Raw genomic sequence first — 16,868 nt, 5'->3', positions numbered from 1 at the left:
CTTCAATGTTTGATCATTCAAAACAAATGTTCCTTTTTTTTTCCCCCAAAACAAATGCTGTCTGGATTAAGACAATTTAAATTTACTTGAAAACATTCCAAAGCTGGAACTTGTAATGAAAACTACTGCTTAATCATCTGGATTTCAGCATCTTACATTTGTCCCTTTTTCTTTTCAATATTAGTCTTATTTTAGACAGAACAACTCCAAAGGAGCATGTGTTCATAGGAAAAGAAAGAACTGTGTGCCGCAGAGCCAAAAGGCAGCTCCACATCAGAATGCTCTAGCAACACGATCACAGCCTCACCCATGACAAATGAAAGCCCTCATTACAAAGATCAGATTTTTTAAAAGTGGAAGATTGCACCACTCCCAACTCTCCTGGGAGACAAACAGAAAAGGCTTTACTGTCTTCAGGGACAAACACTGTCAAAGTGGCTGCAACTACAGCCATTGCATGTGTCATTTGTGTGTCATGTCCCTCCCTGCCCCTGTCCTTCTCAGAGTTTTGGTATAGGAAGAGGAATTGCAAATTATTTTGCAATGTAACCTTTACATTGTTAATAACCCATGTGGAAAACCATAAATTATTCTAACACACTATCTCTGTATCCCAAAAGTTTAAAATTTATAATTCTGAATATTAACAGAAAGAAACAACTTTCTCAGCCATTATCCTACTTTCCCATATACTTAAAGTAACAAGTTACTGCAAAAACACATGTTTTAGATTTCCTACATAGACTTATAAACTAGAATGAACAGGGAAGGTCCAAGGCAAATACACATCAGAAGATGGAATACTGAAATTGATGTACCTTCTTTGTTACTCATATAATCCAAACTAATTATTATCTTCTAATAAACACAATATCTGCCTTTTAAGTCCTACTGTTGTTGTAACTGTATTTACCACAATGTTCAGACATGCTGAACTCATTTGCTCATAACAGAAGTCACTGGCAAAATGAGGCCTTTAATTTGCACTTCCTTTTAAGACTGAAATGAAAGACCATCATTAATGTATTTCAGGCAGCATTGCCAACTCACAAATTATCTCAAGTCTCATGGTATTAAAATTATTATTTTTATCTTTTGCTATTGTGGGGAAAAAAGCCACAACACTTTAGTAATATTTTATATCAAAAAGAGGAAACTACATTCAAGATTAAGACAGGAGTTTCATCACATTTTGTCATTATCACTGCTGATGCAACGAATATTTTCCTCAGGTTAGATGTAAAATGATAGCCAAATAACCACCAGAAGCATTTTTTTTAAAGATCAAGAAGAAAAACATTTTGCATTAGCCTTGGACAGTTTGTGTTTGTTTCTGTTTGTCAGTTTATTCCATCTACTTTGGCTCACCTGAAACTTTCCCCCCCCTCCCCGCCCCATCTTACACTGCCCTGAGTCTTCTTAAAAGGAATATTCAGTTCTCATTATTCAGCAATGCTGCACTTAATGTTAAATCAAGTCTTGATTTTGTTAATCAAGTCAGAAAATAGACTGGGAGAAAGAAATGCTAATTATTTCTAGCTTCACAGCAAAATAAGTTGAGAAGTAAAAGGAAGCATTTAATGATTTAACAGTAAAAGTTATAAATCAAGGAGCTGTGGGTTAACCCTGATAGGCAGCTAAGTATCACACAGCTGTTCATTCACTCATTCCCCCTCAGTGGGATGGGGGAGAGAATCAGAAGGGCAGAAGTGAGAAAATACAGTTCAACAGGTAAAGCAAAGCTGTGCACACAAGCAAAGCAAATTATGGAATTCATTCACTACTTCCCATCAGTAGGCAGATGCTTAGCTATTTCAAGGAAAGCATGGCTTCATCATGCATACCAGTTACTTGGGAAGACAAATGCCATAACTCTGAATGTCCTCCCCTCATTTTTATTGCTGAGGATGACGTTCTAAGGTACAGAATATCCCTTTGGTCAATTCAAGTCAGCTTCCTCAGCTGTGTTCCCTCCCAGCCTCTTGTGCACCCCCTACCTACTTGCTGGGAGGGGAGCAGAGTGAGAAACTGAGAAAGCTTTGGTTCTGTGTAAGCACTGTTCAGGAACAGCTAAAACATCAGAGTGTTATCAGTGCTGGTTTGGTCCCAAATTCAAAACATAACACCATACAGGCTGCTATGAGGAAAATTAACTCCATCCCAGCCACATTCAGTACATGAGTTCATGCTACAAAAATAATGTTTGGGAAAATACGTGAAGACCATACCTTCATCTCAATAACTGTTTGAAGAGCCTTCGTCTTTGCTGGCTCAGGCTGAAGTTGAGTTCTTCTATGTAATTCCTGCGGAGGGACACGATAGAAATAAGCCTGATGACTCATCTTTCCATTATTTTAATCACTCATATAAATTTATTACAACAAATTAAAAGTATGATTATTGGAAGCATGTAACTCCAAATGCTACAGGTGCTTCCCTCTCTACAATCCCTCTGGCATCACTGCAGTCCCTGTCTTATATTACAGTCAACTCTGACGGCACATGCGCGATTTCTGAAACCCCTATCAATAATTAACATCAATGGTGACAAAGCCCGTAAGTAATTTCTTAGTACAAATACAATGCTGCTGTTTCTGCCTAAACATCAAAACTTAATTCAGTTGTGTTACTAATTCAAACACTGTTAATTAATTAAAAATCTCTTACTGTAGTTTCTTTTTAGTTTTTCCTCTAATATCTGAAATAAGCAATTTAAAGACATTATATTTAAACTTGACATTTTAAGGATAACAATTACATAGTGGGTTGACACAGCACCCTCTACAGTAGCAATTACATTTCAGTTTTCACATTTTCATACTATTTTTTATGCATCTTAATCCACAGATAAAAGAAAAATAGATTGTGTTAAGACATACAGTTAACAGAATTAATGTCTACTCGTCTTTACAAAAAAAGAGGATAAAGATGGGAGCACTTGGTCTCTTAAAACGCAGGAGTTGTATCTCCATATGAGATATCTCAATAAAGAACCACTCGCCTACATAGAACAATGCAAAGCTGTAATGAAACTTCATCATGTAAGAATTTGACGATGCTTATACCCCTCCCACAGACTGAGTAGTTTATTAGAAAACAAAACTGATATAATCCTGTTTCTAGTCCTTTAGAGTCCTTACCCTATAAAGGACAGGGCAGCCATGGTGGATGACATTCTCTTCCTGTTCTTCCCACCATAGTGCTTCACATACACATATGAACTAATTTTATGACCATTAAAAAATACATTTATGCCTGGCAGGCTAAAAAGCTAGGTCCATTCACCACAAAGACATCAGTTGACTTCAGAACCTGAGCTATTGTGTCTTCAAAATTATGCCTCTCCCAGCTCATCCTCATAAATTCAAGGGGGAGGTATCATCAAAAAAATATAACACTCTGGGTCCTAATTGTCTTTATTCCCATCTCTCAAATCCCCTTTCCCTGAGTGAAGCAAACAATGTACAACTTTATAATCAACTGAGAGTCTAACAAATACAATCAACTATGGACTGTGCACAGGTATTATCCTGCCTCCCCTCAGCCTATCCTAGCACATCTCTGTGTATCAACTACCCAATAACCCACAAGCTCAAAAGTCATAATTTTTTTGTATCATGAACTATCTATCAGTTTCTTGTTCTGTTTAGCAACAAGCGTATTATTTATCAATGACTGAGAAACAATCACTCTTTCAAGGCTATAGTAGGAGTGATTTGGGGCTTGTTAAATTAAAATCTACTGATAATAAACATCTTTATAAAGTACATCCAAAAATTGTGTGGCATAATATATTAAAATAACAGAAAGAGACAATTTAGTTGTGTGTGCTCCATTTAACTGAACATAGATAACTTAAATGTAGTGAATGACAGACATGTTACCAAGATATCCACCCTGAAATTGTCAGGTTTGGCATGTATTTTTGGTTAACTTAAAAGAAGCTGTCCACAGGTAACTGAAAATTTTATATATGCAGAGATAGGTCAATATTTATGATCTGTAGGATTTCAGTTAAGTAGCCACATTACAGTCAAATGGCTGGTAAATTAAGACCATTTAGATCACGCCAGTTTGAGCTCAGTTTTCAGACTCCTCTGTTTGTTCATTATCTTAACCTGCAAACGTCTGGGGACATGGCAGTTTTTCATTCCCTATTTGTACCATAGTTTACAATGATACCTTAGTCAGTGACTGAAGCTCTTAGGAACCCTGGCAATAGAAAGAAGAACAAAGAGGTAGATATGCTCTGTCTTGCCTATTCTATTTTGCCCACTCTGCTGTTCCCATAGAAGGGATACACAAAAACATAACGGTTAAACAAACTGTTAAATTAGATTCTGACCTGAAATAGCCTATTGATAAGCTGCAGCATTGCCTTCAAGAGCCAGATTAGGTGCAGGTGTTTGAATGCATCCCTAAAGTTAAGTAGGTCTGCATGCTTTATTACAGTAAATATATTGTAGATAAATGTATTTATGTTTAAACTACCTCTAAGATATGACAACAGTGAATTTATAATTTTGCACTGGGCATTTATGAAAAAGTATATCTGAATGGCCCTTTTTTTATTATTTATAACTAACTCTCCACATTATAAAAAGAAAGCAAGCTTTGCAAATCACCTATACAAGGAATCTCTCAATCACCACCAGCTGTTTGTTTCAGATTTAACAAGTACCTTCACTACACACATATCTTTAAAAATAAGAGTATGTCATAGATTTGTCATACAGTTCTCCTACAAAAGTCATGGAAAAATAGTTAGCCAGTCATACCACTATCTGATCAGCAAAAACTACAGCTAATTCTAAGACCAGACTTTGCTCCCCAAGGCCACATAAACTGAGTTGGAGTATAAACAGGATTCGGCACATTACCCAGGGAGACAAACCAGAGTTTCCACCCCCTTAGCCAAAGATGAATAGACTGCCAAAGATGAGTAGTCCGAGATGTCTATCATAGCATGTAGCCATGCCTCATAATACTTTTCCTGTTTGCTTTATGAATCAATCTGATGCTAGCTGACTTAAAAGCTTTTCTTCTCTATCCCTGATGGTAAAATGAAGCAGACTTTAGGATTCTGGAGAAGATCAGAAAATGACTCCCACTTTATTATTTTGTGTGGGTTTCCTTCCAATCAGATTTAAATGTTTGGAGACTCCCACAAGGCTCAGTTCTTGAATTTATGTTGTTCTATGCATGCATTTTTTCTTTTGGGGTACCTGATTCAGGGATATACTTTCGGGGCACTGATTCAAAGATACTACCACTTTATGTGCATGATATCTTACACTGATTGTTTTGCTATCTGAGGTCATCTGGAAGGTTTCAAATTTGCCTGAGCACCTAACCAAGAGACATTCTGAACATTTCATGAAGTTCTTATAGCCTAAGGAAAAGAGATTTTTATCCATTACATCATTTTTTTGGAATGATGCTGCTTTGTCTTTTTAATTTCTTTTAATAAAAAGCCCAGGGAGCCTAATAAAACCCTCTAAAAAAACCCAAAAACCAAAAAAAAAAAAACCCCACAACATTAGGGATTTTACTATAACCTGAACAGTATTGAATGCAACTCTTGATACTTATATCCACAATAAAGTACATGGTGCCATCATCTCTGCAACCATCAAGCTCTATACTAATAACCCCTCAGAGATGTACTTTTATGAAATTACATTTTCATTATAACCCCTATATGAAATGTGCATAACTGCAATTGGTAGTAGTTCTGAGTAATCACTTTGCACCTACAAATTAATTATACTTCTGCATAATCAGATGCCCATACCTGGGATTTCATGATGATGCTTAGTTGTAAAGGTGATTAACACACCCACACACAATTGACAGGTAATCAGATCCTTTTCTTCTAATTTCCTCTGATGTTCTTTACTTTTAGACCAAAATGAGTCTTAAACCAAAACTGGCCCTTGCTTTCTCCTTCCATACATTTCTGGGATATCATGATTAGCATCTTGTGTTGGCCTCAAAAGTAACTTGAGCACACAGTTTTACCACTAATTTAAGCATCAAGAAAGTCCCAAGAAGAGGCAGTTTATATCGTATACTTTCTGAAATAATAGTGGAAGATAAGTCATGTTCTTTTGCTTAGAAAATTGATCAAAAGACCTTGCAAGATTAATATTATTAATCACTATTCAAAATCCACACTACATAGCATAGTCTCAACCTAATACTGATTAAAACCCTTTTTATGCCAGCTTCATTACAAGACACTTCATCAGATGGCTGCAGGAAAGCCAGGGTGCTGCAAAGTGATCCTCCTTTTATTTTTTTACATATTTTATTAAGGTTTCTATGACATCAGTGACTATGTGTTGTTCTGATTAGATGAGATTAAGCCAAAACTCTTAAATAAAATATTACACCAATGCTGTTAATGTAGTTCAAGTTTTACCTTCTATTTACAGAAAACTCTCTAAAATATGATGATATAAAGTGCTAGAAAGAAAAGGACTTTTTCAGAAAAATAGGTAGTTTAGAGACAATATCACAAAACCATCAGTGAGAGCCTACATATCAACTGGTAAGCTTCTACTGATTAAATAAAAGAAGGAAAATGGAATTGTAAACCAGAAGATCTTAAAATTAACACAAAAATAAAGATTTATAAAAAATAAAGATTTAATAGGAAGAAGGACAAAAGAATCAAATAATCATTGGAAAAAAGATGGATGATTAAAAATGGCAGCAACTATACTTAAGGCAACATAAAAACAGGCATGAGAAACCATTGTGTCAGTAAATCTAGCTTCTTGTATTCCTAGGTAAAATGTACAAATCTGTAAATCACAGCAGGCAATGGTATAGGACCTGCTAGTTCTCTCAAACACCTCAAAGCAGACTGCTTCCATTCTCCTGGACAAGAAAGCCTTGGTATTACTTCTACATGAACAGCTTGTCTGAACTTTAGAATTTAAATCAGCAGTATATTAATATTTCAATCAATTATTTAATTTAAGTAAAAGCACAGCCACTTACCTAGTGTCTAAACAGTAGTGCTTCTCCAGCCAAAAATACCATTAGAAAGACTGATCCAATTCTATTTAACCAGAATACTACAAAAGTGTAACATAGAGGAATTAATTTATTCTTAACATATTAAGCTTATCTTCTCTTTCCTGTTTTCTAACCCTTTGCATCTACTCCCAGACAAAATGGTATCACAGTAATTTAGATGAAAGTATTTTTAAGAAATCCTGATCAAACTCTCTTATCTTTCTGGAAACCATAAACTGACAACACTAAAAATTTCCATGTCTGGCTCCAGTGTGTAGGAAACCCCCCCCGCCCCAGCCCTATTATTAGGAAGGATTCCAAAAACCACATTGCCATTGGTCATCTTTTAAAAACCCACTACCACAGGTATTTGAACTCTGTGAGAACCTGTTAAAGAAATTTTGTCAAATCGCAGCAAATTTTATAGTTTTAAGAAATGAAAATGTGGATACAAGCATACAGAATGAAAAATGACAGGAAACTATAAAGAGTTGATAGCTATATGAGTTCTGTACTACAGAAATAGTTTCTTTGTAAATTAGGTGCATTTAAATTTAATAAGTTCTCACTCTTTAAGCAAACCAGATGCATGCTTAATTCTCTCTCCACTTAGCATTTTCAAACAGGCAAACAGGAGTTTTGATGAATAGTGAAGAATACAGGAATAAATTGCATGAATGAGGCACCACCAACAAACTATAAAGCAAAGATCAATAGCCCAGCACTGCAGACAAGTCTAGAAATAATCTCATTGGCCTCAGTATTACTCTTGAACAACGATTCTGACACCACTCCTGGCATACATTAGAAAACTTGAGGGTGTGAAGAAGGGTAGGAGGGAGGAAGGAGGAGTTTTTACACCAGTATAAAATCACTCTACTGAATTACTACTTAAAATATGTCTTTACCATGATCATACTTCCAGATATTCCTGAATTAATGCATAAAAGGGCTTACGATATGTTTTATCAATATGCTTAAAGATAGACTCCAAGGAAAAATAACCTGAGCCTTAAGAAACTCAGCTTTTCTTTGACTTGTATGTCAAAAACACCTTAAGCAACCACATATGTTGTCATACTGGAAGAGTGTCCTCTGGCAAAAGAGCACATACAAAAAGTTTCAAGTGAAAAGGCGATTTGTGTATGTGATCTTGAAATGCATGTGGGACAATTTCGTTTCTAATTGAAAGCACATAGAATGTTTCCTGAAAGGAGCTACTGAAACTCTACTTTCCACAGAATTCTTGAAAATTTATTTCTTTGCAGAAGGAACAAAATGTCCAGAGGATCGTTTCTTTTTTGCCCAGTATCATGAATCTTTTTTCTTCTTACCAAAAGTACTTCTCCAAAGTTAAAAAAAAAAAAAACCTCATAGAAATGGTATTGTTCCACAAATATCCGTAGAGAAAGAAACTTGATGATAAATAGTTTTCTCTCTTTTCCCCATACTAATTATATTTTAAAACCCAGATCAAAACCTCTGGCTGTATGCAAGTAAAGGAAGCCCATACATTTGTTTTCAGGGGTAGTCAATTAGGAGCAGAAAAATAAAAGTTCCAATCACTGCTTGCAATTTTGCAAAGCGTTTATGCTCTGGAAATATCTTGACTAAAAAACTTTCTCTTTGCAGTGCATCTGAAGTTTAAAAACTGCATGAAAAAGTACGCTGATTTTTTAAAAAACTAAATGTTTAAAATAGACATTTATTTATTTATAACCCAGCTGCACTAAAAGGAGTCACTTAGTTTACATTAGGATACATGAATGAAACATAGTTGAGAGTTATAAACTAAGATTTTTAGGCATTTGTATTTGACTGTGAGGCTGTTTTTAAGACTATATTTTTTTAAAAAAAACACATCTTAAAATTCTAATAATGTAAAATCCTTATTGTAACAAATCCTTTATGTAATCCATAGTGTTTAAAAAATTCTTATCCAACAAATCCATGATTTTAAAGATTTATTTCCACCCTCCAAAATTGTTTACTCTTTCCTTCCTCTTTAGAAGTTTGAATATACAAAGAATCTTTTTAATAAAGTTGAGAAAGAAAGAAATATCACATCAGTTTTACAGTAAGTGTAACAGAATATGAACCATGGAGTAATAATGGAATTCCACCTTAGGGCATAACTAAGAGTACACTTGCCTAGCTCCTGCCATGAGAACCATACAGGCAAAGCTTAAAACAGTAAAGTCCCAGCACAGATTACCAAATATGATCCTAACATCCAGAATACACAAAAGAGATGCGGCTGTGTGCCAGCTCCACTCTTCATAAATTAAAAAAAAAAAACCACCCAACAACTACAACAAAAAAAATAATACATTTTAAAGCATTTACTGTGAGACAGGATGTTACAAGTCGAGTCAACATATAGTGCTTGTGGTATTTGTATGGGTCAGTTCATATAAATAGAGGAAAACAGTTTTCCAATACTACTTCTCATATTCAAATAACTAACACCCTGCTAGTTTCATCAAACAAGCTGAAAACAAATTCTATTCTAGAAAAGCAAAAAGACAAAGGGTAATATCCATTTTAGCACTTTCCCCACCTTCCCCACCTATGCTCACACCAGTGATTTTTTTTTTTTTTTAATTTCTATTCTGCATGTGCTCTCCTTCAGTTTGAATGCAGGTGAAAAAACAATTTAACTGTTACTTCTTAAAGGGAAGCAAGACAGCACTGATAAAAGCAGAGTCAAACTCGACTACTCAGTCAGAAGTGCTACATATTTCACACATTTGCTGGACAAATCTCCTAAGTTGACAGAAGAATGTATTAGCTGGTGTTAACATACACTGAACTTCAAACATGTTGTTCACTTTTTTGGTAGAAAACACTTATAAACTTAGTATCAATAAAACATCAGTTCTTGATCAGAATACCGCTTGCACACAGCCTGAGCCAACCAAGGGAAGTGTTAGCATTCCCCATGCGATGCACATCCTCATGTTGCAATAACACTTTAAACTGATTAGCACAGGTATTCTTTAATTTTTAAAAGCACAGTTTCATAGTTGCATCTACTAATATCTTGTTATTAATGGATATACTGCTTTGTTATTATCTTTCTAGCCTATCTTTTAGTGTATCTATTTACTGTCTCATTTCATGTTGGCTCAGTGAAATCACTAGCTAAAATAATTTATGGTTTTGATTTTCAGTTCCCCAATTCTCCAGGAAGTGCTTTTCTAAATATGGGTGAGTTTTACTTACATGCATTTAAAATTACTGCTGGTTTAGGCTATTTAGTATTTAAACATCAGGTCTTAATCAGCAAAGCCAACAAACATCAGAGCTAATAAGACTTCAAATGCGTAAGTTCCTTGGCTCTTTGCTATAGCAATTTTTTCTTTAAATGCTAAAAAAGTTTTGTGGTGATATTTGTGGTGTCCCTCAGGGTCCATATTGGGACCCATACTATTAAATACCTTGATCAATGACAGACAGTGGCATTGAGTGCACCCTCAGCAAGCTTGCAGATGACACCAAGCTGAGTGGTGTAGTTGATACGCTTGAGGGATGGGACATCATCCAACAGGACCTGGACAGGCTGGAAGAGTGGTCCCATGTGAACTTCATGAAGTTCAAAAAGGCCAAGTGCAAGGTCCTGCACCTGAGTAAGTGTATCACTACAGTACCACTACAGACTGGGTGGTGGATAAATGGATTGAGAGCAGCCCTACAGAAGAGGACTTGGAGATATTGGTATACTAAAAAAATGGGTATCATTATTTTATAATATAAGGATTATAGTTATCACATTGTCACATAACTGAACGGCAAAGTTCTCAGTTAATAAAATTAACTCCCCTAGATATTCAGACAAATTTCATCCCTATATCCTCCAGTAGTTCATGTATGTGCAGGTAGAAGTGTTGGATTGCTGGATCAAAATAATGCACAAAAGGATTGCCTAAGTCCTATAGTATATACCACTAAGAAATTTTTGTCTTAACAATTTATCATATAAACATTCTTTGATTAGCTTTTCCCACTGCAAACAATTTCAGTGTGCAATATAATATTATTCTGAAATAAATAAGTGTACATATTTGTATGGATAACAGTGGCAAAAAGGAACACTGATTAATAGAAATTCTATATAGCTGTGAGGTTATGCAAATACATGACAGAGAGGGACATGAGAGCACTAACTTAATTCTGGAAAAGAGATGGAGAATTTTTCATACAATTTGGGTGTTGCCTTTTTTTAAGGGGGTGCACATTGGCTTTGTTTTTTTAAGAAAAAGCTTGTAAGCAACTCTGAAAAAATATATTTCCATTTTGTTAAGCCCTCTTTAACAAAACTTTAGATGTCTAAAGCAATCAGTTTTTCAAAGTGTTAAATGAAGTGTTTGGGGAAAAATATTTGAAAAAGCTTTTATTTTCCATTGCCTTTGATTTTTTTCAGAACAATTAAAATGCAACTCTTAAATTTAAAGAAAGAATCATGCTTTTTAACCTAAAATTAAACCTTATGCTTGCCAAAAAAAATTCAATACACCACTCAAACACACACAAAAAAAATCCCATATTTGGACCTGCCAGAAACTAAACCAAAGCCACCAGTTCAATGCAGATCTACCTGTCTGTTGAGACACACCAACAAAGTCAGTCTTTCTCAGCATGGAAGAAGTAGGGGCTAATATCTAAACACTGATTTCAACTCTGAAACTTATATTCTGCAGAAAAGCCTGAATGCATCATTACAGGACTCCATTTAAAACAGAATATTGTAAAATATAGTTGATTGTATATCAGAATATTGGAGTGAAGTAAACACAACACCAATGTCATATACAAAAAGATATTTAAAACTAGTTGTGATGTGTTGCTGCCTATGCTGTGCGCTACCGTAACTACAGAAAAGCATTCAAGTCACACAGTAAACAACCTGCACAAGCAGTTATTATCCAGCTGAATATTTATTGTCCTATGAAGTCTGTCAAGAGTTTGTTAAACTGAAGTTCATACACTGGCTCACAATAATTAAAAAAAATAAAAATTTTAAAAATCCACTTAGCACCTGCTCTGATTCTTTTTCCATTGCCTGGGAAACTAAGTGTTGCTTGGTAACTTAAACCCATCTGTTCAAGTTTCCTCTCTCAGTCTTCTCTTTTTGTCAGAACAAAAAACCACTCCTGAACTGAAAATACAATCAGGAAAAAAAAAAGTTTTCAGAAGATCTTTAGGTATCCAGTATTTGGCTACAAAGTAAAGAACTGCAACAATGCAGTGTACTAACGTGAATTAGCATTAACAGATTCAGACCAGAAAGAAATTGATTTATCTGAAACTAGAACTTTTGAGCATAGTACAGCCTTAAATAGAGTAAAATGTAAATTATTCCTCTGTGAAAGATCATATCATAAAGATGTCAAAACGACTGCAAGAACAGAACAGCACCACCATTTAAGTATAAAGAACTTTAAGCCAAAAAGATAATTAGAATATAGTGAAATAATACTTTGTTGAATAACTTCTTTTTAAAATGGTGTCTGTGAAAATCAGAAGAGTACGATGAACTTAGCTATTGAACCTTCTTATAAGGTAAATGTAATCTAGTGGAAAAAAGTAACAATTACACATACACACCAGTAAAGTCCTAATCATATTTTCTGCAGCAATTGCAATTCAGCCCCCTATAACTTCTGCCATTTTGTGTCCCTGTATGGAAAAGAATGGCATACACAAAGATATTTTCATATCACAAACAGCAAGCTATAAATCCGGAACTACAAACAAGGTAACAGTCATTTTCTACCAGGGTATCCAAAGGTCAGGTTTAATTTCCTCCCAAGGTATGTTCCAGCAACTGTTTCTACTAAAAGAATCATAACCTAATTTTAAAAAATTAAAATCTACAATTTATAAAAACAAACTTTCAGAAAGCCAAAAGATCTACAACCTATATCTTATTAAATGGTCTGTTCCTTATAGATTTGTTTCTGCTCATCAGTTGGCTACATATGCATATTCATTAGATCTGTCCCACAGAGGAACTATAGAATATATAAAAAGCAGATGGGTTATAGCTTTTAAAAGTCTCAATTTAGACTGGACATCCAGTCCAGTTCAATAAGCTCTATCTATAAATCAAGACAAAAATGCTTTATGAATATCAAGTCATCATGTAACATTGATCAGATCCAGCTTTATACAATTTAGTAATCAAATTATTTTCTCCACAGTTTACTACGCACTGATCATACATACCTTCCTCTTGCAAGATTTGTACATACTGATTGGTAGCATTACTGAATAGACATCTGCATAGACCTTTATACACCTGAACAAATTACACCTGATCTTAAGGCTAGACAGTATCAGAGTACTAGTTAGTCTGCAAAATGAGCATTTTTAATCATCAAAAGTGGTGAACTTCCCACTGTATGCAGGAAAGCAGAAAAATTTCTTCAGCCTACAGCCCCTTCCTTTCTGCCTACTGGACAGTCAAAGCCTGCACACTGCTACCATTTTCCTGAAAAACTTGCAAGCCCATCACTAATCATATGACTAAATGCATATCCATATCCATTTAATGAGTAAAACCAGACATTTCCCTTACATGAGCAGGTACATCCTGACACTAAGTCACACCAACAGCATTTTGATCATGCATTAGATCTACTTTTCATTTTATGGTGTGAAGGTAGGTCAGAACACACGTTCAGTGTTTCATATGGAACTACTTCACCTGCCCAGTCTAACGATTGCATAGCCGACCTAAGTCTCACTCGAAAATTGTTTCTTTATCAGATAGTGAAAGTCAACTTATAGATAGCCCATTAGGGACGCCTTATATGCCAGCAGTAATCAGGACCCACAGTTTAGACTACATAGTGATGACTCCTTCTGAGATCAGGAAAACACACACAGTGCTTCTCTTCAGCTTAATAACCTCTGAGCAGCATAGTGCTGCTGTCCCTCGGGGGAGTCAGGGAAGTCTGGCACCATGGGAGGCTAAGCTGTGCCACACTAATCACTCTGCAACATCTATTTTGTTCCATTTGCTGCCCTCACCCATGGCTACAGAGAGCAGCAGGAACTTCCTCTAAAGTCTCTATGACATTGAGAAGGATTCCTTAGACAGTTTCCCCTTATCACAAAACCAAGATTAATTCTGAAATGAGAAAGTAAGCAAGTCATTTTAGGATTACTGGTCGATATCAAATCTAACTTAACCACAGAATCATGGTATTAATAGCAATATATACCTTTACATGATAGTTGATTCAGATTATTTAACTTACACAACATGGATGAACGTTTCTAACTCATTATTTAGGAAAATATTTCTGAGCTGGAGCAATTATTTTTATGCCATTTTTATTCAATTAGCACAGGTCATTTTGCTAGTAATTCCCACGATAGGTAAATGCTAATTATCTCATTAGTGAACAGAGATTTGTAGAATAGAAACAGAATTCTCAACATACTAAAAGAATCATGTTAAAGTTGTCTCGGTCAATAAGCTGTTTTTCCAACGTGCTTGTCTAAAATTAAACATCTGCTATGCAGTACAACTACTAGCTAAAATCTCCCTTCAGAACACTTTTTACCCCCCACAAATGAGACAAGCACTTAAAATATCTTTTTTAGGGTAAATGAGAAAGCATATACAATGCATGCTACTATAAGCAAAATGTCCAATAAAATTGTTGATCTTCTACATTCTAACTACATGACAAAGACTGTATTTATACAAATGTGAAACTACCTTCACTTTGACAAGCAAATTTGCAAGAGTACAGGTGGGCAGAAGAATCTACAGTGTTACTACAGAGATTTGCACTTGTATAATTTGACTTTAAAAGAGCAATTTTCTTTGGAAAACACACTCTGCTGCTGAGAATCTTCAGCCACAACAAAAAATCAAATTTGAATAATTCCTGATCTCGACTTAACTATCACATAACAAAAACTTTAATACTTCAGCATCTATACTGTTGATAAAATTAGCATAATAAATTTTTTTAGGTAAGTATATACCAAGTGAATTTTTTTTATAATATTTGATGACCTAAAACTCAGAATATAAAAGAGCAAAGCTTAGTCTGTGCTGACCCACAAACTATAATAACGAAGGAGAATCACCCTTTTTCTTCATTTTATTTACAAATTAGTTCCAAAATAAAATACATCTCACTGACATATTAACAACGTATTTGTAGAGCTCTGAAATAGCTGAGCAAAAAGTGCTAAAGAAAACTACAACACAGTAAAATTTCACTCAACATTTGCTTTACATTGCTTGTTGCCAAGCCACCACTATATAGACCACTATATTTTAAGGGATTAAATAATATTATTTCATTATTTAGTCTTAAGCCTATTTATTAGAACATAAAGATTAACACTATTAACTCATTGACTATCATGCCAACAGAAAATTTCTATCTTCTGAGGGTGCAATACGGTATTATCCCTTGCTTGAATATATTTATGCCTGATCCATCCCTCAATCGATACATTTTTCTTCTGATATTTCTCTGTTAGGCACTAAGCATCTGTTAATGCTGACACTTCTCTTCAGGGATTCCACAACTCTCAATGACTATTATTTTATTTTTCATACTACCCTCACTACAGAGCAAACATTGCAAGCTGATTTAGTCAGTTCTCTCAGGTTCATTTCTACAACTCTTCTTAATGCTGCCTGAGATGTTGCATTTCACATTTTTTTCATATCTATTACTGAAGTTTTTATGGGCTTAGACAAGGTCAGACCTAACAATCCTTTCAAAGAAGGTAGTTTACTTTCTATGCCTTCCCAAATCTCCCTGTGGGGAATTTGGTCTGGGCCTTCTGTAAACCACTTGGGAGTCTGAATGTTAGATTTCTGTCACTGGTTTAAGCACATGCTACCGATGGAACATGCTAAATCTTCAGTCCAGGTATAAATACCATTCATATATGTTCCATATTCTTAATGAGCTGTAATTACTGTAGCCAATTTAGAAGCTCTCAGTGAATACAGAATGTACGATACTGTCACTAAACAACAAAAATCCAAAATCTAGTGACTTGCCTAGCAACTCTACAAATTGATAGATTTTCTTTAATTTAAAAATAGCAGTAGACTGTTAACAACTATTACCCAAGCTCTGCTGACATCAGATAACAAAGCTTGTACGTAAAGACATATATCAAAACAAAGAGTTATAAATAGTTTAAGGGTTAAAAACTATAAGATATAGGCTAACTGTACAAAGAAGAGAGAAACTCTGTAGAGTAAGAACTGAAACCTAGACAGTATAAAAAGTTACCTGGTGGAAACTTGCCAACCACGTAACTGTTGACATGTTACAGAAACAATTTATTTCATAGTTTACTTACTCCATTGCTTCTTGGTTAAATACTATCTAGTTATTTACAGCTCTCTATGGACTCTCCCAGTAGAGTCTAGCAGATTTTCTAGGCCCCTATGTCTTACCACATAAACTCCATTTCCAAAAATCACTTCTTCATATATCCTGCAATTGATGGACTTATCCCACAAACATAAAAAATTCTTGGCATCAACTCCTACCTAACAGAAATCTCTTCAGTAACAGGTTCATAGTATCTCAGCATGCTAAAAGCTCCCTTTACATACATTATTTATTTTCTATTTGGATATTGCTGTGTGCCATTATTCAGAGGACTGAATAATGCTTTAGCAGTCAGTAGATCTCTATGAAACCAATGGTTTGACTCTTTCCTTATTTACATCAGCATAAGTCAAGTGTAATACTAATCAATGACATCACTCTGCAGCAAAGTCATTGCAAATTAAATCCTATCCAAGTCTGTTAAGCATAACAGAATGGAAAAAGATACTACACGGT

General features: G+C 35.0%; 1 protein-coding gene across 1 annotated transcript in view; it reads right to left on the bottom strand.

Moving 5' to 3' along the window:
- The window catches only part of ERC2 (ELKS/RAB6-interacting/CAST family member 2), a gene marked incomplete at both ends in the record, with an annotated part of 163,035 nt that overhangs the window by 119,646 nt on the left and 26,521 nt on the right, over window positions 1-16,868 (bottom strand). Inside the window, one exon of the mRNA XM_029084448.1 lies at window positions 2,229-2,303. Within this exon, the coding sequence (XP_028940281.1) occupies window positions 2,229-2,303 (75 nt within the window). The remainder of the gene's footprint in view (window positions 1-2,228; window positions 2,304-16,868) is intronic.

This window comes from Antrostomus carolinensis, unplaced genomic scaffold (assembly GCF_000700745.2).
Source record: "Antrostomus carolinensis isolate BGI_N321 unplaced genomic scaffold, ASM70074v2 scaffold5134, whole genome shotgun sequence".
NCBI lineage: Eukaryota > Metazoa > Chordata > Aves > Caprimulgiformes > Caprimulgidae > Antrostomus > Antrostomus carolinensis.
This window is presented reverse-complemented; position numbering and strand designations above follow the sequence as displayed.